Below are 27,837 nucleotides of genomic sequence, written 5' to 3'. Positions count from 1 at the left end.
AAGGAATCAGGGAGCTCAGATGCTGGAATGGATGACGACAAATGTTTTGTTATTTGCTTCGCAACATTTCCGCGGTGATCCTAAATAGCTCCTTGGAAGATTCGGAATTTCCGTGTTTTTGGTCAAATATTAATAACTTTTGCTTCTTTAATCATGTGATTCACCTTGTTTTTATATTGGATATAGATTTGTCGATTAGATTAAGATAAAATGGAAATTGATTTTTATAAAATAAAGCCAATTACCTGTTTTCATTAGTATTAATGTTATTTGGATGACTTTTTTTTAAATTTTTAATTTAATTTTAGTTTTAAATAGTTAACACGAAAACAGTTTAAACTAGGAATATTTGGTCCGAGAGTAATCTGTTAACGTCTATTGAGCTTAAAAATTAATATAAAAATTTAATTTAAAAAAAAGTTAAAAGCTGACAAATTAAATGCAATACACAGTACACAATACACGAGTTCCTAAAGTTGTTTATTTCTCAAACATGTCCACCTCGTATTTTACACAATGCAAGCAGTCCACACACAAAATGATTGCCATTGTGCAAGTCATTTCAAATCTTTCACTGTTCATTTCATAAAAGGTAAAGGTAGCTCTTTCAGACCTTGCAATAATGGGGGCAGATTATTCTTTACCTCATTTGTTTCTTTGGTGGGGGACACAGTGGCTGAGTGGTTAAGCGCCTGGCTTCGAACCTGAGTTTGAATCTCAATGAAGACTGGGATATTGAATTTTGGGATTTTTAAGGATTTTTGAGTCCATTATTGGTACCTGATTTAACTTTGGGGAAATTAAAGACAGTTGATTGTTGTGCTGGCCACTTGACACCCTGCTCGTTAACTGTTGGCCTTAACATCATCTGCCATATAGATCGCAAAGTCTTGAAGGGGGAACTTTTTTTTTTTGGTGAGAACAACCAATTGTCTTTACTTTCCCAACATATGTCAGGTACGCTCTAGAGTTGTGTAGGACTGTTAGAGCACTTGACTTCCGAACTGAGGGGCTTCTGATTTTCAATTCTGGTGAAGACTGAGATTTTGAACCATGAGATTTAGAATGCTCTGACACCACCCAAGTGTTGAGGAATTATAAAATGCACACCATTTAGGATGGCATTGTTAGAGATAACAATGTTATGAATGTCTACGTCCATTATCTGAAAGGATTTCTTGATGCATTTCGTTCCTGTACTTTATGTTGAACATTTGAATATAAATTGATAAAATGATTACCGTGATAAGAAATAGCAGTTGTATTTCATTATAAATATACAATATAGCATTCAAAATAAATATTTTATATTAGTATATAGAGTCTAGTATAGTATTAGATATTTGTATATAGAGTCGAGTATAATACTAGATATTAGTTTGACGAATCTATAGCTAGGTTTATTGAAATGTACATAACTGTAAGTTTTTAGATCTAGTTAGAATTAGTTCCCTTCAAAACAAGTTCCATACATTGGATCACATCCAGTTCCAAGTTTACAAATAGAGCTACAGTTCAAGGCACAATTGTCCCCATAAGTTCCTAGTGGACAGTCTGTAAACAAAATAAGTGCAACAAAGTTTTAACTGATGTATAGCTATTTTAAACAATGAATAATAAATACAAACATACAGAGGTATTATTTTTCATCATAGTTACTATTTTAGAAAATACTTATTTAGAGAAAATAAGATCAATTTTGTCAAACAAGATAAGTTGGCTTTTGTGTTTAGAAAAAGATAAATTGAGTCTTATTGAAGTCCATCTTACCATCACACTGAGGTCCACCTTTGCCAATAAAACAATTGAAACAATCTCCAGTCTGGGGATGACATAACTGGTCTACACAGGAGTCATTGCACTTCTTAACACAGTCTTGACCATAGAATTTAGGTGGGCAGTCTGGAAATAGCATTGTCAAGTTTTTGTTTTATGTTGTCACACAAGTCAAACATGAACATATTTAGTGCTAGATCCACACCTAACTTTAGGATGTATTTTTTGAAAGGTAAATCCTAAAGCTTTTTTAAAAAAAATTAAGCAATCAAATTTAGATATGTTTTAAGCATTCTACAGAATAACAGATTTCGTACATTTCTGGTAACGAATGTACTTTATAGATTTCTTTAGTTTTAAAGGTCTATATTTTTATGGCTGTGACGTAAATTACATATTTTATTTCAGACAATTATATAACGTATAAATTATATTTAATGTTTTATGTTGATTTTTTAACTTGTTTATCACTGAAGAAAAGAAAAATTGCTTAAAAAATAATAAATAAAATAATTTTGATGTTAAAACTATAAAATAAAATTATATTTAAACAATTATTAGTTCTCCTATGCCACTAGCCAAACACTATACAAGATTATTTCAATGAAAATACCTTGTTCACAAAAGCCTCCAAGAAATCCAGGAAGACATTCAAAACATAGACCAGTAATTCCATTACATTTGGCATCAACACAATGATTGGAACAACTGAGTGAACAGTTTCTTCCATAGACATTGTCTAAGCATACTGTTAGAAATAATACAAATTAGCAGCAGTCTCAAATAGTCTCAATATGTAGAGCTAGTTCAATAAAAAGGTACTTGTTGTGCTATGAATGTGAATGAGGCCTCCTAAGTGATAAAATGAGATACACTGATCAACTGTAAATCTGACACATTAGAGGCAGGCTACTTTTCTTTGTGCTGTATTACGTATTGTTACATAATGAAATGTCAAGGTTGCAGAAACTATACACAATTTGTTTTGAAACGTTGGCTCTAGATGTTTCGTTGGCTCTAGATGTTTCGTGTCTCTACTCAGAGGAGTAAATAAAACAGGGGAGATCATTGAAAAATAAAATTTTATTTTGTCTTCCGTTTTTTCAAGTGTTCAGCAAACCTTCTACTTTTAACTTGGTAGAAAATATAAAGAGAAGACTGACTTATTGGGGGACAGTCAATACATTTGAAGCTTGTTATTAACATTTTCTTTTTACTTTTGTATAAAAAAACAAATGATCTTATGCATTTAAACTTGCATATATATATATATATATATATATATATATATATATATATATATATATATATATATATATATATATATATATATATATATATGCAAATATATTCCCGGGATATCCCATCATCATACCTTTACTATGGTGGAATGGTATAATAATTTTCTTGTTGCTATTTCACCATTTCTCTCATCCTTAACCACACTATACCTAGTATTTAGAATTAGATAATTGTATTCACACCACAACACTAGCATCAAGCTTAACATCATATAGTTTAAAAGCTGAATAATTTTTTTGAAGAGCCAGTGTTACTGAAGTAGTTGAGTTCAGCGTTACTTCCAGTCAGATCTACACTAGACATATTGCCAAGCATCAACACCGCGTGGAAGCCTTAACAAGAGAAAGCTAAAAGCATGAAATTACGTTAAACAATAATAATTTGTAAAAATATTTCTAATCGAACTGATTTAGTATTGTTGGTCTAGATCTATTACAATTAATTAATTGACTGTTTTAAACTAATTGATACAACAACTATTCATATAAGCTTTTTTATTTTTAATTTATATTTTAAGTTTTTCTTGTTTTTCTTTGTATTAAGAATATCAAATTAAATAAATAAAATCTTTAAAAAGACATTGTCAAGTTAAAAATAATAAATTGTAATAAGAATTGATAGATACTTATCATAGAAAGGAAAATTGTTTCTATCACAGCTATAAGTCTTATAAAGTGAAAAAAAAAAGTTTAGTACAAAATAATTTGACTTTCATACCTGTGGTACAATCTGGCAGCTGGTATCCTTCCTGGCAGCCTTGTTTACATTCACCGGTTTGCCCGTCACATATCACCTGGTAACAATGATTGCTGCATTTAAGTTTACAGTTGTCTCCCCAAAATCCTGGATTACATTCTAAATATAGAAAAAATAACTGCACAATAAATTTCAAAATAGCTCATTAATGTAGAAAGAATACATTTATTTTTTATAACCCAATCACCTTGATCACAAAAGTGCCCCTGTACTCCTGGATGGCAAGATAAACAGACCCCAGTCAGTGGATCACACTGAGTTTCAGTACAGTTTGAGGAGCATTTACTGGAACAGTTTTTCCCAAAGAAGCCTTGCTGGCAACCTGAAATGTGAGTTGATCATGAAAGTGTAAATACATGTATTTGTCAAATACAAAACATTCACAATTTAGATTTGCAGCCGTTGTTGTTTTTAAATAATATTCAAGATCCTTATATCCACTGGAGAGCCCTGAGCTCTATGAACACAACGCAGCTGTTTAAATTCTGTCGCTTTTTGTTTTTGCTAATAGTGTGTTCACGAGTTGACAATTGCTAGACAATCAAAAGTTGTACATTTAATGATTAATCTTACCTTGTATAATAAGCCTTTTTAAACTTTTATTTCAAATTATAATTAGAAAGTTATTTTTGTTAGTGAAAAAGCTAACAGTGTTTGCTACATTTCATTAGGAGTTCCAGTGGTCCTTGTTCAGTGACCTCCCTTGTTAGATATATATTTTATCTTTTTGAAGAAAAGCGATTCTTAAAGCTTTCGCGTAATAAAGCCCAATATTGAAAATAAAATAATTCAAAAATAATAATAATAAATGTGTTATAGAATTACTTGTAGTACAGCTTGGCAGTTGATATCCTTCCTGGCAACCATGTAAACATTCACCAGTTTGTCCATTACATTTTAACTGATCACAGTGGTTGCTACATAACTGAGAACAGTTGTCTCCCCAGAAGCCTACATTGCATTCTGAACAGAAAACCAAAAAGACAGGAAACAGAATAATGTACCAAAGCTTCCACATTAATATCTTTTTCATTTGATAGATTAAAGATCAAAATTAATTGATCAACATTGTTATGATTGTACCTACAGATTCATTATTATTAATTTAAGTAACTTTTCAACTTATCTTTATCTGTTTAAAACTTGTAAGTTCTTTGACTTGGTTGAATTAATTTTAAAAAAAAACTAAGATAAACAAAATACACTTCATTTTACATAGTAATTCGGTAATCACCTTGATCACAGAAGTGTCCTTGGAATCCAGGGCTACAAGAGCGACAGTATCCTGTTACTGGGTCACACAGACCATTAACACAATGAAATGGACAGATATTCGAGCAGTTCTTGCCATGGAATCCTTCGGGACATTCTGCCACAAATGTACATATTTTGTTTAAATCAACATTTGTTTGTTCTTGTTTTACATATTTATATTTTTTTCTGTGACAGCTGCCATTATTTGAACATGTTCATTTAGGACTGTGCTATTTATTTTTTTTTTTTACTGGTCTGGACCGTGAATAAAGGTAGAAATCAAAAGTTATTATAATATATAGAGCAGAGTCACTATTGCGGAACAGTTTGCAGCTACTTTTAGTTTTAAATTTTTTGCTCCGTAATGGTTGAAAGGCTGTAGTGGAAGTAGGGTCTGCCTAAGGTGGATTAGGGAGGGGCATTCAAAGAGGATATGGTTTACGGTTTCAAAGGGGTGGGCGCAGTGTCTGCAAAGGGGTAGTTGTGTGGAGTTTATTTTGTTCAGGTGGTAATTTAATAGTGGTGTGTGTCCTGTTCTTAGTTGGAAGATTGTAGATTGTTCTTTGCGGGGGAGGAAGTTAATACTGTCCAGTTTGTTAGGCGTAGTCATTTCTCTGTACATGGCTCTGCCTGTGTTTCCTGATGCCCATTGGTTGAGCCACTCCTCTTTGTGATTGTTGACCTTAGGGTGAGGTAGTTAACAGGTCTATCTGGTTGTTCCATAGATGAGCCTGCCTTTGATAGCTTATCTGCCTTTTCATTTATATATATATGGTATTATGATTTGTCTTCTTTTTGTTGGACGTATGGTAATCATAAATTATATATTATATTATTCTCTAAATGTTTTTAAATTTATGTATACTAATACAAACTCATATTTAAATTCGGATATCTAAATCACTATGTAAATATTAAGCTAAATGATAGTAAATGCGCAGGTCAAAGAAATAACATCTATAGTGTTCCACAATTGTGACTATCTTTAAAAAGGTAAAAACAGGATAAACACCTCCTAATTTTTTTTTTTATTGAATTCCTGGTGGATAGCTATGAAATGAAGCTTTTCCTCATCCATTTATAAACCGAAAAATATGTGTATCATGCAGGTGATGGGTCATTATCATTTTTAAAAAGCCTTAAGCCATGGCCTATGCGGTTCTCCTGGTACGTGAAAAATAATGGACGATTCCACACCTGTCAACTTTACCCTGGAGTCAAAATTAATTTTCTGCTGTGAAAGGAAAACCCTTATATTGGAAATGTAGAGAAATGGACCAAGCGCATTACCGTTACAGTAGTTTAGCAGAAAATTTCAAAATAAAGTAGATTTTAAATAATTTCCACGAGCTGTTCCGCAAACATGCCTGCTCCTCAATAGTGACTCTACTATATAATATATATTAATTAATTAAGGTCAGTAATACGTACGAAGTGTACAATCTGGCAACTGAAATCCTTCTTTACATCCATTTAAACATTCTTTGGTTTGTCCATTACATATTACCTGGTCACAATGAGGGCTACATGGCTGTGTGCAATTCTCACCCCAGTAGCCAGGGTGACAAGCTGAAAGAAAAACAAATAACATTTACTTTTTAAAATGCTTTGAAATTAATTCTTACTTTATGTTCAAATACTATAGCAAACCAGAGCTTCATTTTTTATCTAAAAAAAAAATAAAGAGAAAACAAAATGAGCTAGTGCAGGATCAAGTCCACGATATTAGCGTGACACATTATCCACTTAACTGACCATCCATGCTACCATGTGCTTGAACTTTAACTAAAAGATTAATTTTTTTTACTTTAGTTTTTGACTTGCGACATTTAATCACCTGTTGACAACATAGAAGAACCAAATTTAAAAGAAATTGTATGGATTTCTTGATTTACTGTTAGATTTCATTGTATCTCCTTTTTTTTCTAGATTGATAAATGTCCTTACCACCTCTGTCATCTAAATATTTTTTTCTTATTGTGGGCACAGATTCGTGCCAGCTCAAAGTATATTTGGTTTAGGCTTAATTTATATAAGATCCCAGATCAAACGTCAGATGTCACTTGACTATACAACATTTCAACAATGCTAGATCTATTTAGGTAGATGTCTCTTGTCTCTATAACATTTCAACTATATTAGATCTCTAAAGTTAGATGCTGCTTGGCTCTATAACAATTCAACGATGTTATAGCTATAACAGAAACCCACCTTGGGTACAAAGAGGAGGATCTTCGTAACCATGACAACCTTGACTGCATTCACCTGTAAGTCTGTGACAGAGTTGATCGACACAGTGGTCACTACAGCTAGAAGCGCAGTTCAAACCCCACTTGGTGCTCACACAGTCTGATTAGCCAAAACAAAATGAGCATGTAACTTGTTTTTTTAGTCTCTACATGTGTAGGTATTGGACTATTGCTGATGCAATATGCATTGTTTACTTGGCCAATGCTGACAGGGCATTGATATGCAAGGGAAGTGTTTCCCAGAGGCCTGATTATGTGTTCCACGAACTACTGGAATAATTAACGAGTGATATCTCTCTAACAACTAAGTAAAGTGTCCCGCTAAATATACAAAATGTAGGAAGTGTCCTATTAAAGGAAAGGTTTGGGAAGCCCATATGGTCTACATGCTAACAGCATATTGAAGTGGAGAACGCTGTCAGTGAAGATGTTTAAACAAAAAAAAAGTATGGCACCTCTCAAAGGATAGCTTCTCAATGTAAAGAGTGGAAGGCTCAATAACGAGACTGGAAGAAAATTATACCGAATAGTAAGTATCGAATATTAGGATATGACGTATCGAGTATTAGGCCATGATGCATCGAATATTTGGATGTGCTGTTTCGAGTACGGTGTTTACAGAGTTCTGCCATAATGTATCGAGCAGTAGGTCATAATATATTTCAGAAGAAAAAAAATCTATTAGCCATAACAATTTCTCTTCAACACCTATTCCTGTTTACAACGGAATAAATTAATTCAAGCCAAAAAGCGAAAATAAAAAAAAGGGGATTAGAAAAATAGAAACAATTATGTATATATCGGGCTAAATACAGACATCAAAAATACATTTATGGAATAAAGATTTAACAATATTTCACATGTATCAAAAGTATATTTCTATCTGGAACTATAAAAAAAATCGAGTAATCCGAGGTAGATCTAATGGACTCAAAGGTAGATCTACTTTTTGCTAAATTTTACTTTGAATCATGAATCAAAAGAGCGAATTCATTATCAATTAAAGCGATAATCACGTTTTACGTTTGTGTTAACAATGAGTGAGTTTTATAGAAACATTTTACAAAGCTTATATCAACTCTGTCTGTTTGGAAAAAAGTTTATACACATTATTTCTCCCGTACACAATCTCAGATCAAGCTGATATTTTGCACAATTATTTCTTTTACCTGACAAAACAAGAATCAATAAAAAGAAATAACCAATTAGTTAATTAACTAATGGTAATTAATGATTTTGTTTGGTACCTTGAACAAATGAAAGAAATCGTACTTGACAGATGTGGTGGTATACGTTGAATTAGTCCCCTTGAGGACTCGAGACCTGTATGAAATTTTTCTTATGCATTAAAAAAATGATCACGCAAACATTCACAAAGTTACCCTCTTCTTCCCTCCCCTTTCACAACTGGTTCAGACAAGTGATAGGATCATAGCACATTGAGAAGGCTAAACTAAAATAATTGGTAAAAAATATTTCTAACCGCACAGATTTTTTTTATGTGTAAGTCAATCACGTTGACATAACTGATCCAAACTAATTAATACAATTACACCTTTTTGTTGTTTGTTTGCTTTTTTCTATTGTTAACAGTTTCAAGGTAAACGAACAGTATATAAATCGAAAAAACAATTTGTTTCGTTTCTATCTTTTCTTATTGTATAATTCTTACTTTTTGTACAGAGAGGAGGGTCGCTTTGACCCACACAGACAGTGTTACAGGATCCATCACCTTGGTGACACCAATCAGAACATTCTGCTGGACAGGCTTTGTCGCACGCTAGACCCCAGGTTCCAAATGGGCATTCTTCAAAAAGAAGATAAAGATTTATAATTAAATAATGTCTATAAAACAAACACACACACACACACAAATAGACAGATCGATTTATATGTTATTTTGTTTGAAATGTCAAAGACAACTAAAACAAATATTTCATGTATAAACAAAGAGCAGATTTACTGTTTTACCGTTGGGCTCCACACAAGTTTTGCCGACTCTAAATACTCTATTTCAAAATATATCTCGAAAATCCCCAATAAATTAGGATCTATTTTATCAATGGAAAGTATATTCTATAGATCACTTGGTCTGACAAATATACTTTACATTTTTTTCAATAAATTTTATTCCTAGGATTTACTGATCATTTCTTGCTAAGATCTACATGTGATTACTTGCTGGGATCTGCATGTGATTACTTGCTAAGATCTACATGTGATTACTTGCTAAGATCTACATGTGATTACTTGCTAAGACCTACATGTGATTACTTGCTAAGATCTACATGTGATTACTTGCTAAGATCTACATGTGATTACTTGCTAAGATCTACATGTAAGATCTACATGTGATTACTTGTTAAGATCTACATGTGATTACTTGCTAAGATCTACATGTGATTACTTGCTAAGACCTACATGTGATTACTTGCTAAGACCTACATGTGATTACTTGCTAAGATCTACATGTGATTACTTGCTAAGATCTACATGTGATTACTTGCTAAGACCTACATGTGATTACTTGCTAAGATCTACATGTGATTACTTGCTAAGACCTACATGTGATTACTTGCTAAGATCTACATGTGATTACTTGCTAAGATCTACATGTGATTACTTGTTAAGACCTACATGTGATTACTTGCTAAGATCTACATGTGATTACTTGTTAAGATCTACATGTGATTACTTGCTAAGACCTACATGTGATTACTTGCTAAGATCTACATGTGATTACTTGCGTTGTAATTTTGTACATATATCCTTACGTTTTCCAAGCAATGTTTTACTGGAATCTGCTCATTCAGTAGCTAATAATTCCAGATACACATTAAATTCAAGGATCTCTGAAAGTTCAAATTGAAAATGCAGTATGCGCTCTAAACTGTCGTCTCAATGGCCTGGGTTTGAACCATGCCTGATGCCATCTTGAAGTAAGGGTTGGGGGGAGTTTGGGGTATGATGTAATAATCTTCAACCCTGAATGAGCCCCTAAAGCAATGAAAAGAAAACAAAAGAGGAGCCCAAAGTTACCTCCATAGATCTCCACTTCACAAAGAGTTAAAATTGGTGTTGTATCTATACTATTGATGATTGTGGCAGAAATTTGGACTTCAACAATTGGCTGGTTTCTTATATATATTACCCTATAGATCGATTGCGCAGTACTTAATGGATCTTTGTAGTTAAGGATCACCTGATGTAGCTCATTTTTAGTCACTAAGAGAAAGTTCTTCAATCTATAAGGTAAGATTTCGTGTCCAGTATCTGAAATATATTGGAATGATATCAGTATGATCTGAATTTTGAAAAGAAGCTGATGGTATATATTCCTTGTGTATATTCATACATTTGTTTCACTAAAAGTTTACTAGTTGATTTCAGATCTAGCGGTCCAATAAATAATTTTATCTCATTTCTACAGCCAACTATGTTCATATTTAACTTAGCAACCTGCCTGCTGTTTTTTACCATTAACTGAAAGTTGTTTCTTGTCTGATTAGGTACAGTAGTAAATGACTACATGTATTTCGGACTAAATTGCTCAAATGAATTCTTACTTCTACACGCTAGCAACTACCAGAATAACATAATTAAAAATATTATTGAGAATTAAGTTACTTTTTACAAATTTTTATGAAAAAAAATTACTTTTCACATATAACCATAGTCTTATGCGAATGTATTTACTTCTTTCAGATTAATGGAATTAAGTAGGTAACAAATTAAGTTGAGATAACTTACATATTTAACTAAATCATTTTACATCTTTGAAAGAAACTAGTTACCTGGAGATTTATAAGAAATATTGGTGGCTACCTAGTTTGAAATGGCTGACTGGTCACGTGGTATGCTCGTCGGACAGTCGTTTCGATAGTCGCGAGTTCGATTCCCTATCGCCGTCACCCCCTTTCCGCCCTGTAAGAGCTTTGAGCTAACACGTGATTTATTTCTGAAGGGGAGGGGGGGACCAAATGTATAGAAGCAAACAAAACAATATATTAGTTGCAGATGTACATGCTACAAAGAGAAACAATATATTGGTTTCAGATGTACAGACTACAAAGAGGAACAATATATTAGTTGCAGATGTACAGACTACAAAGAGGAACAATATATTAGTTGCAGATGTACAGACTACAAAGAGAAACAATATATTAGTTGCAGATGTACATCCTACAAAGAGAAACAATATATTAGTTGCAGATGTACAGACTACAAAGAGAAACAAGTACTAGGCTACCTAGTTTGAAATGGCTGACTGGTCACGTGGTATGCTCGTCGGACAGTCGTTTCGATAGTCGCGAGTTCGATTCCCTATCGCCGTCACCCCCTTTCCGCCCTGTAAGAGCTTTGAGCTAACACGTGATTTATTTCTGAAGGGGAGGGGGGGACCAAAATGTATAGAAGCAAACAAAACAATATATTAGTTGCAGATGTACATGCTACAAAGAGAAACAATATATTAGTTTCAGATGTACAGACTACAAAGAGGAACAATATATTAGTTGCAGATGTACAGACTACAAAGAGAAACAATATATTAGTTGCAGATGTACAGACTACAAAGAGAAACAATATATTAGTTGCAGATGTACAGACTACAAAGAGAAACAATATATTAGTTGCAGATGTACAGACTACAAAGAGGAACAATATATTAGTTGCAGATGTACAGGCTACAAAGAGAAACAATATACTAGTTGCAGATGTACAGACTACAAAGAGAAACAATATATTAGTTGCAGATGTACAGACTACAAAGAGAAACAATATACTAGTTGCAGATGTACAGGCTACAAAGAGAAACAATATATTAGTTGCAGATGTACAGACTACAAAGAGAAACAATATATTAGTTTCAGATGTACAGGCTACAAAGAGAAACAATATATTAGTTGCAGATGTACAGACTACAAAGAGAAACAATATATTAGTTGCAGATGAACAGGCTACAAAGAGAAACACGAGGACACCAACAATCAGAAGGTTCCTGTCTGTTGTACAAATAGAAGGTTTTAGCCACTATGGGGTGGTCAAATGTCAATGTCCAGTGTGGTGCGTGGTCGTTGTTATTCGTATGAGTACAGCTTTTGTTGTTGAACATTTGGTGTGTGTCGCCATCCACGGCTTTCCATGACTCAAAGCGTATGCCCATTTCAGTGTAGGTGCTGCTTTGACTCGTTTGCATTTTAATTGCAAAGTTTCGACCTGTTTTAATAGAGATAAAAGCAAAGTGTTATATCCTAAGCACATATTTTAACAGACATTCCAACTCCAATTTGAAAGATACATTTTCCACAGAGGTATATTATCGCTAATATGTTATTCTTTATTTCATTAAATGATATACATAATGTAAGACTATTTTACTCACGACCTCTAGGTGGTTTTAATGTAAACATTTTATATCTCTAAACAAAGTCATTTCTTTGAAGAACTATTTCATGAGAGATGACTGTCCAAAACATTAAACAACAAAAAAATTTAAAACCCCTCAATTAACAATGTTCACCCATCACACCACATAGATCTGATCTGCATGAAGTGGTCGACTTCTCCCCATTATAGCAAAGGATCATTGTATTCCTGGTCCGGTCAGGGTATTTCAATGTGATTTGTCGCCAATGAAAAGTACATAAGATCCGATCTGTATGTTTTTGTGTGTGTCTGTTTACAAAGCTGATAGGTCTAACAACTCTGTCTTGTCTCTGTTACAAATCTTTGTACACGCTATTGCTCCCACACTTAGTCTTGGATCAAGTTGACATTTTGGATATTATTTATAATCGATGACAATACATGGATGAATTAAAAAAAACCAATGTATTAATCAATTAATGTTAATTCAAATGGGAGCGTATTCTAGAAGTATTGACATATAAATGGAAGCATTTGTCGCGGATATTCTCCTTAGAGAGTTTTTTTTTTTTAAATTAACTATTTTGTGTTTATTTTGAGTTTGTGTGTTGTTCGTATTTGCATCTATATCGTCACTTTCATCGCAGTAAACCTGAAATTGGCAACTTAAGTAAAACTAAATTTCCATTTGTTTGGACCAAAATATCTTAATTTTATCTGATCTTAATTAAAATCGAAATCTGAACATTTGGCATATACAATCAAAGATGAGACCTGTCTTACACTAGACAATGACTCAGAAAACTGTTGAAATATCCTGATGAATGTTTTGATTGGGCAAGACCAAAGCACATTCCCACTCACAGGGGGATACAAACAAGGTCAAAGGCTTAACAAAAAAAAAAGAGGTCAATAAAAAAAGAAAAAAAAATGTATATATAAAAAAAAATATTTAAAAAATGCTTATCTAAAGGGGAAGAACTCCGCCAGTAAAACCATATCTATCAATAATGTACAAGTTATTTCCCTTAGTCAATATCAAACAAAATAATTAATTACCAGTAATTAATTCTCAAACTGGTTACTTTTTTTTAGTTATTAATTCATGTCTTATCTATGCCATTGAATACTTGTGCGAAGTTTCAATCTGATTCGAGAATGGTTATAGGAGAAATAATGTGTACACATTTTTAACGAGACAGACAGACAGACAGAGTTGATATAGGCTTTGTAAAGATTTTTAAAAAGTATAAAACTTTGCTCACAATGTATTTAATCATACATGTTTGTTAATTGTAATGTGTAAACCAAGTAGATATTAAGTAGCATAGTTCTCAAACGAAGCGACTTCTCCCTTTAGTTCAGGATGTGTTCCAACACACACCCGTCGCCCCAAGATCGACATTCACTTCAGATTACACGTTGGCTACAACAGAAATGTTTCTAACAGTACTTCGTTTTGTCTACTGTACAGTTATCAGCGACATGAGCGTTAGTATTATATTTGAGAATGCAAAACAAAATATTAAAAAATCTGATCTTAAGGAGCTCCGAGAAACTGATTCCGTTCGAACATACCACAATATACGATCTAGTGATCGTGAAGGAAGTTGTCATAATAATAATAATAATGATTATAATAAAATTGTCATCTTTATCCTTTATATAAGTACATTTGAAACACGGAATTCGATTGATTTATAAAATGCAATAGTAATGAACAAAAGATTGACAGCAGGACATCTCCATGATTTAGGCACATGAGTGCAGGACGAAGGTCATAATAGCAAAAACTAAGACGTGTCCACCTTGTGCCGGACGTCTGGTAACGCCGGAACTTACCATAGGACTTTTCATTTCGATACATTTATTTTGAGACATTAAAAAAATGACCAGGTCCCCTAACATTGACCAGTGGCGTAGCTAGGAATTTGGGGCCTAGGGTGGGGCTTGGTCTCTTTTGGGGCCTTTGAATTTTGACATTCAAACAGGGGCGTAACTAGGGATTTGGGGCCCGGGGGGATTGACCTCTTTGGGGGCCCCTTGCATTTTGACATTCGACATATGACATGAGATAATGTCGCAAAAATGAATAAGCCCCAAATCAAATTGGCTCAGTATATCAGTAAACTTAATAAAAAGTAATCATCAAGACTCTTTCAATGAATAATACCGTTGTTTATGAGTTAAATAATGCACAAGTGACAAATCTCAATTGATATCGCTTCACGTCGTGCATTCTGTGCAGCAAAGAAATCTATAACATCAACTACATCGATACTTTCTAGTATTTTTGACTTCCCTGACATTAAAACCATGATAAGCCTTTCTTGCGTCATTGTGCTCCTGAAATAGTTTTTGATGAACTTGAGCTTTGAGAATGATCTCTCACATGACGTAATGGAAGTGGCCTGAGTTAGCGGTATTCGGAGGAGGTTGCAAAGTTTGAGCACACGTAATTCCTATATGAAGCCTGTTTCCTCAATATGTCTATTGGTGATTGTATTACTGGTTTGTTAATGAAAAGTGCTCGTGCATCAATGACATCATTGAAAAAGCGATTTTCCATTTATTTCATCATACAAACAGGAAAAGTAGCACAGTGTCTTCATCTAACAGGTGTCTTGGTTCAAGAAGAAACCCAAAGGTATCCATTTTCTTTCCAGCTTTTGGAATCTGCCCTTCATCTCCATATGAAATCTGTCCAGCACTTCTGTCGCAACACGTTTGAATTGCAGTTCTATTGACAGTCCTACATCAGAACTCAACTTCCCATCAAGTCTTTTCTTTCTTCTGGTTGTTTTGATTACAGGGAATCCATATTATTCAGTACCTTCTTTTGCATTTTCGATGGATTGGGTTTTTGTCAGTTTCTCATCATTTTGCAGAAAGCATGAAAGGGTACTAATTTCTTTAGCAGCTTTCCGTATATGCAGTCCAGACTTTTGAAGCTTCTTCCGAACTATATTAATTGGGCGCAGGAGCTTTGACCAGAATTCAAGATAGGCAAAAAAAAATTCATAATTTTCCACTGTATGAAGAAGTTTCTGTGCTAATATTATATGATATTACGTCATTGTTGGTTGTTTATGTTTTGTGTGAAAGCAAAAGGATTCAGAGCATACAAAAGTGGAAAAGATCCATATCTCGTTATGCTCGAGTATAGAAATACTCCGATAAGTGGACTGCCCTATTCACCATCACAACTGCTGACGAGTAGAAGACTCAGGGAATCATTCCAACTTATCACAAACTATTGAAACCATCGGTAGCTCAAAATGCAGAGACATTACTCAACGAACGACAGATGAAAAGCAAAGTGAAATACGATGCAAAAGCAAGACTACCTAAAGATTATTCTGTCGGAGAGTTCGTCTAGGTCAAACATTGCAGAAAGCAGTTGTCATAAAAAAAACATTCAGCACCCAGATCTTACATCATAAAGACAAACGGAAAAACATACAGAAGAAATCAACGCTTCTTGAATAAGAGTTTCGATGAAGACATCTCTGGGTACTATGATACCGATGAAGACAATGAACTGCAAACTGTTGCAACAAACGAAACAGACAGTTATAGACCAACGTCTAGAGAACTTGTTGTGCCAGTCAAGACAACCAGAAGTGGACGAATTGTTAAAGTTCCTAGTAGACAGAGCCGGCCTTAGGCCACTGCAGCCTATGCGGTCGCAGTTGGCGCCGCGCTTTCATAGGCACCGCGCTAATTCCAAGTGTACATTATTAAATGAAACCATTATAACGTATATAAAATAACACGGTTTTCGCCCCCTTTTGATTTTCCAGGGCCTCCAGGAAATCTCATGGAAAGGCAAAATGTATTCAAATCTCCTGAAGAATAGACGAAATTGACATTTTGGGGAGGCAATAACTAAAAAGTGTCATTGCGAGCTTTCATTTGATAAAAATTTATTGCAAAGACGAAAGTAGGCCTATTTTCTAATTCAAAAAAAATAATTTTGACATTATGCTTATCCCTACCCAGACTAGGCCCCGCGCGATCCGTTTCGCATAGGGCCCCGCAAATGCTAGGGCCGGCCCTGCTAGTAGATCCGTTTTGCATAGGGCCCCGCAAATGCTAGGGCCTGCCCTGCTAGTAGATATCACTCTTAAGAATTTTAAAAGGAAGGGTGTGATAATAACTTCAAAGGGAAGGATGTGCTAATATTATATGATATTACGTCATTATTTTTGTTTATGTTTTGTGCGAAAGCAAAAGGATTAGATGGAAATAAAAAGAGAGTTTCCATTGGAATGAGGAAAGATGAATAAAGGGGTAATAACTCAGTGTGAAGTTTAATTCTGAAATTATAGACGCCAAACCCGAATAATGGACAATTCTAGCATTATTAAGAATAACTTTTGAATCTGTTATACTTGATTCTGTAAATTTTGCTTCAAGGTTAATTAGTGTAGCCATATAATTCTCGCCATTTAGATCTACTATTAGTAAGGGTAAAAAGATACCTGGAGTTCGCTGTATATCATGCAGTTTTATTCGTGGCAACAAAGTTTAAAATGTAAAACTAACTTTAAAAAAAAACATTTGATCTCTGTGGGAAAAAATATTTGTAAAATGTCATCAAAGTCAACGTACTGATAGACCTAGATAGATCTAGGTTTAGTCTTAGTGCTAAATTTAATCCATAACTGTTGAAAAAAAGACACCCGTTGACACTATTTGTCAATCAAATATATTAATTTATGTATTTACAAATAAATTTCGGACACCCATTTGGGGCCCCAACCAGGTGGGGATTTTTAAATTCTCCCCCCCCCCTTAGTTACGCCACTGCATTCAAAATCATAACATGAGATAATTTACTTAATAAATATATACGTTTAAAATATGGAATAGATTCAAAAGGGTCACTAACTTATATAACAAATTGAATAACGAGATTACAGGCCAGTGGCGTAATATTTAATGAAAAAAAAATGGAAACTTATTTGGGGGCCCCCAAAAGTGCGGATTCGTGGGGACTTTCAAATTTGCCACCCATCCACAGCCTTAGCTACGCCACTGGTATGAACAAAATAAACGGTCTTGTACATTGAATAAATCCTAGCTTGTTATTTGTATAATAGCACTAACTTTTGTTAGGCATAACTTCCGACCCTTCGCCTTTGTTATAGTCTTGCTGAATCTGTAGTATTTAATTGTGTGACTACTAACATGTACAATTGAAACTTAGTCCAAGGATGTAACTCACCTCCACTGATGTAGACCGAGCATAACGATTTAACATTTCTCAAAATCATATGCTGCACTGTCACCTTCAGGTCACAAGAGATGTCGATAGTTCTGTCCCCTGAGACAATCACTTGTTGATGGTCACAAGGCAGTTCTTGGAGGCTGGACTGGCTCACATTCTTGAAGCTCACTTTCAGACTAAGTAACAATGCTAGTAAGAAACAAGATTACAAAGAGAGTTAGTGTTATCACATAAACTCAGAGGCTGCCTACGTCGGCTCCGTATTGGATCCGCCTATTTGCAAGGAATATTCAAGATATGATTTGTATTTTGAGATCTGAGTGTGAAGTCGGACAGACAGATATTTTGCACAAACCTAATAGCGGATTTTCCTTTTACGAGGGCCGCTAAAAATAACAACAAAAACTAAGAACATCTTTGTGGGAAACCAATGCGTGTGTTTGTGTTTTTTGTACACTTTGTAAAGTTGATTTTTTTTTTTAAATTTCCACCTTTAAATAAAAAAGAATAATTTTGAACTGTAGAATAATTATAAATACGTTGTCGTTTACGATCTATACATCAATCATACTTCTAAAGATATGCATACATGCTTTCTGAAACATATATCTCTTTAAGAAAAAACATTCACAACAATTTCTTTACATCTTGATAGTTTCGTGCTTTTTTCTCTTGTTGGATTAGACTTTTGTTGGTTAGATCGTGAAGTACATATAGGTTAGTTTTGTTGTGTTTTTTTTTTTCAATAAGTCAGCGTGACATATTTTTTGAGAAAATGCTATACACGAGACGAGATCTAGATCTACTACTTACATAAGTCGTAAGTTACTAATCTGAACCAGGTCACTGGGTTGGATTGTTTCCATGTGAAGGTTATTGTCTGAAACTCTGGGTTCGTGTTACATAAAAAATCATCTCTGTCTGTTAACCAGTTGGAATACAAGGGAGGCTGACCCGTGACAGTGGCATCTGTTGCTAGGTCATCTGTGAATTTAAAAAAAAATACAAACAAGGCGATACATTTATTTCATGCGAAGGAGGCAATAGAGGAAACTTAACTCATAAATAAACACAAGCTCTGCCCACGTTATGTAACATATGCACTGTGCTAGTCAATATACTATGTAAGCATTTTGATATAATGTTTACATTTTGATGTACTAGGCTAGCATGTTAACAAGTGATGCACTCTGCATTCTGATGCTTTAGGTTAGCAGTTTGATTCTCTATGCTAACATGCTGATCTTTGATGCACTATGTTGGTATGTTTATCGTTGATGCACTATGTTAGTATGTTTATCGTTGATGCACTATGTTGATATGTTTATCGTTGATGCACTATGTTAGTATGTTTATCGTTGATGCACTATGTTGGTATGTTTATTGTTGATGCACTATGTTGGTATGTTTATTGTTGATGCACTATGTTGGTATGTTTATTGTTGATGCACTATGTTGGTATGTTTATTGTTGATGCACTATGTTGGTATGTTTATCGTTGATGCACTATGTTGATATGTTTATTGTTGATGCACTATGTTGGTATGTTTATCGTTGATGCACTATGTTGGTATGTTTATCGTTGATGCACTATATTGATATGTTTATCGTTGATGCAATATGCTGGCATGTTTATCGTTGATGCACTATGTGGGTATGTTTATCGTTGATGCACTATGTTGGTATGTTTATCGTTGATGCACTATGTTGGTATGTTTATCGTTGATGCACTATGTTGATATGTTTATCGTTGATGCACTATGTTGATATGTTTATCGTTGATGCACTATGTTGATATGTTTATCGTTGATGCACTATGCTGGCATGTTTATCGTTGATGCACTATGTTGGTATGCTTATCTTTGATTCACCAAAGCACTAGGTTAGCATGTTGATGCACTAGGTTAGCATGTTGATGCACTAGGTTAGCATGTTGATGCACTAGGTTAGCATGTTGATGCTTGATGCATTATGTTGGCATGTTGATCTTTGATGCGCTAACAAAAAAAAATAAACAGGCTAGTTGAAAAAGAACTAGAAGAGTTATTTAAAAATAGAAGTTGTTCTATGTCTGTGTGAAGTCTGTTTTACTGCGGGATTAGGTACATTTAGAAAACAGAAGATGTCTGAGTATGATTACAAATGTTGATATCAAATCAGTCTGCCTGTATGTTGTGAACGTCATTTCTTTCAGTTCTCAGTCTTAGATCAAGATCATAATTATTCATTGTTCCTAAAGAAAATATATGAATCAATAAAAACAATATTCAAGTTATTTATTAATTAGTAATTAGTTAATTTCTTTTGTTATTGATAAAGGGAAATACATTTTACAGCATTGATAGGTATGGCTATAAATATACGTTCTTCCTGTATATAAGCCTTGTTTTGGCAAAAAAAGTTTTATTTTTGTTTTTTATTTTGCTTGTTAAGATGTCTTTTTTTATGTGAGGTGGAGCAATTTAAGAAAAAAAAAATATTTTGATTTAGTCTGTGTGTATCAGTGTGACTGATTAGATGTGTGTGTGTGTGTGTTTGTTTATTTGTGAGTATAAAAGCCAATTTATATATTATTATGACAATGACCTACAAGTAAATGAATCAGGTCAATGCTTAACATAGAACTAGGTCAAGGTTCTTTCTGTTTAAATTCTTGCAACTCTGGTGTTTACTTTTGAAGTCTTTGTCGGTATGAATCTCACAGAACTTATCTAATGATAAGAGAACCCTAATGCCGCCAACACACAAAAGATTCTAAGCCATTTTTAAACCCAGTTGTCAAACTAAAACATTTGAACTGTCTAGTTGATAAACGACTATAAAACTCTCTTTTTAATTTCATTTGATCCACTTTGAACCCGACACCCCAATGAAGTAGATACTCTAATCTAAGTCAATGTTAGTTCTAACATTCATAGTATAGATTGACAGGGAGGTCATTTGAGACTTCTGAATGTATTTGAATCTAAACTTCTAGTCCTGAGGTAAAGCTGATTAATATCTTACTGTATTGACACTGGGGTCCGAACCAGCCACTCTTACAATGGCCTCGTCCTGCACACTCTCCAGTGTTGTCACAGGAACTGTCGCAGTGGCATAAATACTGGCATTTGTCACCAAACCAACCACCAGGGCAGGCCGCTGTGAACGTCAAGAGTTAAATTATTTGACTAACAAACTTGTACAAGCGGATCTCTGGTCTGTCCATGTTAAGTTTCAAGAGCATATCACTGGTGTAAGAACATACAAAAACATGTAAGATATTAGCTCAAAGATTATGTGAATATATAATTCACTTCAAAACAACTAACATATATACTTTTTTTAAATGGCTACTAATGGTTCAGATAGTTTTGTAAACCTAAGTCGTATCTTTGCATGACAATGAATGTATACAAAGGGATATAATAATAATAATAATAGGTCGTCATAACCAAGTTTCAAAATTAATACACCAACCCTTGGCTTTGAAACATAATTTGATCGTAAGGATATTTCTCCTTATTACAAATACTCGACACATGAGGATCTCGAGTCTACGGACCATCTGCTGTACTAGGATAGGCCTATTTAAACCGACAAAACGCCTGATCTGCTGTTCATTGATACAATTAAAAAAAACGCTACCATTATTGACATCGCGTACCACTGTCTCATAATTTAAGAAAAATTGAAATGGAAAAACAACGAAAATATAGGAACCTAGGCATGGAGATAACGCGTTTATGGAAGTCAGCCAAAATAACAACATACCCCATTGATATATCAACCGAGGGAATAATAACAACTGACCTCACAGATACCTTCAAGACCCTTAACATTCCTAGGAATATTCTCGTTGCCTGTCACAGGGCGGTACTGCTTCAGATCTGCCACATCAGTGATGCCCAAACTACGGCCCGCGGGCCAGATCCGGCCCGCGACGTAGTTCAGACCGGCCCGCCAAAACATCGGCACAAAAAGATAGGAAATAGAAAAAAATTAAAAAGGTTGAAAAATGTATTTCTATCTTAGGATTTAGGATTCACTTTTGTCTTTGATGGATTTCATTCTAAGTTTTCGACATGTAGTAGTCACGTGATTATTTTGTTCTATAAGAACACAAGTTGTTGTTTTGTTCTATAAGAACACAAGTTGTTGTTTTGTTCTATAAGAACACAAGTTGTTGTTTTGTTCTATAAGAACACAAGTTGTTGTTTTGTTCTATAAGAACACAAGTTGTTGTTTTTTGGGCGACAAGAATTAACAGTTGTTGGATAGTTCCACGGCTGTCTTGAGCTAGCCGTGTCCTTGACATCTCATGTTGTATAACACAGCGCATCTTTTCTGCATCATTGTGATTCGTGTTCTTCTGACACCAACACGATTGGTGCCGTTCCATGTAACATTGGTTCATTATTGTAATGGGATGGTTGAAGAAACAAAATTGGGAGTTGAAACTTTCAGGAAAAGTGGACAGATCTTTTTTTTTTTTTTTTTTTTTTTTTTTTGTGAAACATAATAAGTCAATATGTGTGATATGTACATTTATGTTTTTAAGTAAAATAACATAAAATGCATTCTAAAACAAACCATTACAAAAATATTGAGGCATTGTTGTCTTGAGCCGCAAAGAATAAATCGGAAAGTTACGTCAAAAGTTGAGTAGAGTTTAGCGATTGGCGAAAATATTGACCAAGAAGTCAAGAAATGAGTCGGCTGTAATAGAGGCTACAGAGTTGCTCACACTTGAAGAAGAGAAACGAAGCATAAAAAGTTGATTGCTGGCAGAGATGGAATAAACTCGTCCAGAAAAAAAACAAACAGTTGTAGCTTTCAGCTTTTCTGACATAAAAATTGCAAAATGAGTGAAAGATAGTGAAAATCCAAATTCAAAACTAAATGACAGAGCAGCAGATTTCGAAAATCATTTCTATTGCCGCTGAGGAGTGACACCAAATGGAACTGATTGACTTACAAAGCCAGACTTCCCTGCTTGAGAAATTTCGAACAATATAGACAATAGATTTCTACGCATTGATGTCCTCATAAACTTTGCACATATGCGAAAACAGTTGCTGGGTATGATCACAATGTTTACTAAAACTTAATTTAGTAGAAAAACTTTCAGTTACAAGACGCCTGAAACCATTGTTACATATTGACTTATGGGTGTAAGTAGATCTACAGCATACACGGGATTGTGATAAAACTATTTAAAATGTTTTAGTCTCTATTTCTTTTCTTTTTTTATCTGTCGTTAATGTGGCCCGCGACACGAGTGTCGGAAATTAAAATGGCCCGCAGGCCGTATAAGGTTGGGCACCACTGTGCCACATGACCAGAAAATTCCTCAGTGGAAACTGATTAAGAGACTACAATGAATTTTGTTTCTCTTCAACGAAACTCGATTATGGCAGCGCCAGAGAATGAATACTCGTTCGTTTCTACCATAATAATAATAATAATGATCTGTATTAAGCCTATCCATAAGGAAATTCGTCTTACAATTTGTGCAATACCACATACAAAACTTTTTAAATATAGAAAACCAAAATATACATTCACACCTGATTCAGCCATAATTTACTTATGAAATATTTATCTCAGATAGTTAAATTGAACTTAATAATCTGATCGACGAAAAGCAAAAGATTTTTGTGTCTTTGTAATCGCGGTCTTTGTACAATCACAAAATCCTGACCAAAAGTTTTTATAATTGATGATTCTCCTAGTCCCATAATTAGATTATTGAACACAAACAAATCACTTGCACTGTAAAGCAACACAAAGAACCTGCATATGCTGCCAACTATATAAACACGACAACAAACAAAGAAACGGAGATAGTTCAGCATCAATTGTATCACGTGAGTTTCGAATGGATTGGAGTCTAAATATTGTATTACACAAAACATATCTTTAGTGTGACATCTGTGTACATTTTTTTACATATTTCGGATGCTATTCCTGCCGCAGGAAGCTTGCATCTATCTGCCTGTCTGAACAAACTTCTGTCTGGGAAAGTTACAAGCAGATGTAAATTATTGCTTACCTATTACCGATGGCTCATATCCCAAGATGCTCGGGTTAGAAGCCGAACGCCAAGTACACTAGGAAGACAGGGACACCCTCTCCGCCCCCTCCCCCTTTTTGCTTCTCTGTACCATATCAGCAAGGAAGGTGCCTGCCATAAAAATATGCCCTTCGAGGAACGGTGTGTGGGTAGTGACATGTTTGTTGGGGCTTTCTTCCATGCCCGCCATCGCAATAAATTCTGCCCTTAGACACTCCAACGGAGGTTTTTTTTAACTTCACTATTGCACTAATCGTTTCCTCTAACGACCATTCCTACCCGAGCGCCCTGGTATGGCTGAAAAGGATTTTCTTGGATTATCCGAAAGAATAGTCTACATTATTATTTCTATCTCAGCGAATTATATCCCTTTAACCTCACCCCCGCCGAAATCAGCTTTGTCAGATGTAAAATTCAAACCAGATTCCAGGGCTTCAAAATTAATAAAACTCGTAATAACTGAAAACAGAGAATAATATATAGTGTCTTTAAAAAATATATATTATTTCTATATCTCTATATCTCTATCTCTCTCTTTCGCTATCTCCCCCCACCCTCTCTCTCTCTGTATGTATTATGGTTCTGCAAGATTACCATTGTTGGAAATGGTAATGGATATAACAATATGCATCTGAACTAGCTTCTGACATCCAGTGCAGCTCTTGGCCTTCTCATGGGGCTCAGATATTAAGTATGGGGTAACTGTTTTCACTAAAAGAAGAAGGGGCGGATGCGACTAACTGGCGCCTTAACCAGTGACTTTCGGGCAGGAGTGGTTCGTCAGCCATGGCTGGCTACCAGCCTAGGAGAAGGAAAACTTTGAATTCAAACCTCAGCTGCCTCGCAGCAATACCCAATCATGGGAAAGGCTTCGAGAGTCAACCCTGAGGAAAAAATCTAAAAAAAAAAAAACAGGAGCCAGCGACCCTTAGGTAGTATGCAGTACTCAATGCTACACATTGGCAGAGCCTGCGACGCCGCTGACCTCATAGGGTCTACTGTATCGGCACTTTCCGTTCCTTTTGAATACATCAGCTGCATGGAGATGGGGGAACTGATGTGTGGACGACATCGTTATAACCATAGCTAAATGTATCTCATTACCATGTGATGATCCATAAAGACTGAAGGAGACTTGAATGTATATAAAATGTCTGCATATGCCGAATCAACAGTTTGATTTATCACTGGTCTAATACGTCTAAGTAGTCTAAACATATCTCTCATGATTAATGACAATTGGTATAAATAAAACGCTCAAATTTGAACCTTATTTCGTATTTATGCTTCAATAATTTTAGTCTATCATACTATGTACGCTACATTGGGCAGCAAGATTTAATATCATACGCCCTCACCACATTTACGTCAATTGAGCGTACATATTTCTGGCGCACAAATGATCTACGCAATGTCGTCGTATGTTACAATAAGCAACATTACATTACAAATTACATGATATAGCTCCCTTTCTGCTATATAAAACAAAAATAATTAGCTAGTACTAATTGATTAACTAATTGGTTGATTTTTGGATTGATTCGTGTATTGTTATCGGCTAACCGGCTATGAAAAATTAGGCAAAATTTCAACTTGATCCGAGATCATTAACGATTAATTAACTGATTGATTGATTTTTTGTATTGGTTCATGTCTTGTCAGGTTCAATGAATGTTTGTGTAAAGTTTCCACTTGATCCTAGAATGGGAAATGGGATAAAAGACATGTTCGAACATCTTACCAGACAGACAGACAGACAGAATGAAATGATATATACTGTTTAAAAAGTTTTCATTTGATGCTGACAATTCTATTTTTCCGGTGGCTGAGCGGTAAAGCGGTCGTCCCGGGTTCGAATCCTGGCAAAGACTGAGAATTCTAATTTCTGAGTCCACCCAACTCTAGTGATTTTAGTTGGTGAAAATTAAAGGTGGTTGGTCGTTGTGCTGGACACGAGACACTCTCGTTAACCATGGGCCAAACGTTTATATCACCTGCCCTATCTATCGCATTGCTTTATTTAGAACTATTTATAGAACGCAAGTTTGTGAAGGTGAAAGAGCACATTAAATAGTGTCACAGCTTTCCTATTATATAACTCTATCTACGTATAACTCGATAGAATCTACCTTAGGTCTCGCTATGTCTAGGTGTCCCTGGTTCAGTTCTAGTTAACGAAATAAAACAATTAAACCACCAGATCAAACACATAAACTTTAATAATCTTTACTGCATATCACACACAAGCTGGACTCTCTGTCTGACAACAAAACACACTTCCGGTCATTCGCGCAGATTGTAAAAATAGATTATACATACATACACACATTCATCCGTGACAAATAGTCTCTTGACATGTATCAAATAAGTTATTTAAAATAAAACCCAAATTATTTTCTAGAACCCAACAAAAATAAGAAATAATAATAATCATGTCTTCGAGTCCGAAGATCAGTGAGGAATGCAGTATGGCTGCGCAGCCCCAGCTGTAACCTACATATTTTGCCACATCCAAGGCAAGCATAACCGCAGGTGGTCGATTTAGATTTTCTTTTCACCGTCTGCGTTTGTCTCAAATGTGAATCCAGCGGCCTTCGTGAGTTACCTCCAGCTGTCTCGTTCTGAGGCCGCATGCAACCAGGTGCTCTCTTCTATGTCAGCCAAGGAAAGTCGACGCCTAAGCTGGTCTTTGAAGCGTTTCCGTGGGGCGCCTGTTACGTCGACCACCTTTCAGCTCACCAAAAAGGATTGCCTTTGGCATACGTTCGTCTCCCATACGGGATACGTGCCCTGCCCAGCGTAACACTATCAGACCTTAAGAAATAACACTAAAATAAATAACAAGAAATAAAAAAAAATAATAGAAATTCATATTTACCGCTTGAGCAAAAGAAAAACATTGTCATCACTGAAAACAGAATTGTAAACTTGGAAATCAACATTCTGAGCCCACAAATGGACTTGTTTATTAGCTATCTCAAGAATCTATTTGGTCATTCACAAACTCTAAATGTAACTAGAAATACGTTCAAGACTGTCTTACAGTTTTGTAGATGAAACGAGTTGCAGAATGATCTACAGGAGAGGAGAGTCCATTTTCTTTTTGACATAAGAAGCAAGCCAAAGTCTATTCAGTACATACAAAAAAAGTAGCGGTTCTAAAATTGAAAAAAAAAAATTGCGATGATGTTTTTCTTGAATTCCATTTGTGTGTCAGCAGGGGTGGACTAGGTGTCGAAACCGGCCCGGGCATTTCTATACAATCCGGCCCATAAAGTGTATGCCGTGTAATTGGCGTCCAATCATATCTGTCCTCAAAAGCATTGTGTAAAGTTTAATAATGTCTCGAAAGTAGTTAGTATATGAATAATTTATTTGATTTCAAAACAATCAAAAAGACTTTATTAATAAATGAATAAACTCTAACACTTGAAATGGTGAATCTCTTACAGTGAAGCTACGACATACAGTTACATTCAAGACATCTGAAGGTTCTCCATTAACAAACTTTTTGTTTATGATTCACTTTCACTCCTTGCCATTTTCTCAAGCTTCAATTGACAAATACAAATCTAAATCCTCAATTCTTGAACTACAGATCTCATAAGGTCATGGGGGTGCGGCTCTTCCGAACCTAGGATACTGGGTTCGAATCTCGGTGAAGACTAGCATTTTGAATTTCGGGATTTTTAGGGCTCCCCTGGGTCACTCAACTCTAACAGGTAGCCTACATGACTTTAATTGATAAAAGTAAAGGATGTTGGTCGTTGTGCTGGCCACAGGACATCCTGCTCGTTAACTTTTGGCCAAAGAAACAGATGATCTTAACATCATCTGCCCTATAG

The 27,837-nt window shown here is 34.9% G+C and overlaps 1 protein-coding gene across 1 annotated transcript; it reads right to left on the bottom strand.

Annotated features, from left to right (window-relative positions):
- Positions 1-463: 463 nt before the first annotated feature.
- LOC106076811 (multiple epidermal growth factor-like domains protein 10) lies at positions 464-27,094 on the bottom strand. The gene is made up of 16 exons (XM_056028858.1): positions 26,871-27,094; positions 20,944-21,078; positions 18,751-18,921; positions 17,935-18,126; positions 12,324-12,554; positions 10,377-10,610; positions 9,010-9,144; positions 7,300-7,437; positions 6,520-6,657; positions 5,069-5,203; positions 4,660-4,797; positions 4,022-4,156; positions 3,796-3,933; positions 2,390-2,524; positions 1,771-1,902; positions 464-1,554 (listed from the first exon to the last, which is right to left on the bottom strand). The coding sequence occupies exons 1-16, from the start codon at positions 26,932-26,934 to the stop codon at positions 1,445-1,447; spliced, it is 2,361 nt and encodes a 786-aa protein (XP_055884833.1). The 5' UTR covers positions 26,935-27,094; the 3' UTR covers positions 464-1,444.
- Between the last annotated feature and the right edge of the window lie 743 nt (positions 27,095-27,837).

This window comes from Biomphalaria glabrata, chromosome 5 (assembly GCF_947242115.1).
Source record: "Biomphalaria glabrata chromosome 5, xgBioGlab47.1, whole genome shotgun sequence".
NCBI lineage: Eukaryota > Metazoa > Mollusca > Gastropoda > Planorbidae > Biomphalaria > Biomphalaria glabrata.
The sequence above is the reverse complement of the archived record's forward strand: the minus strand, read 5'-3'. Positions and strand labels throughout refer to the sequence as shown.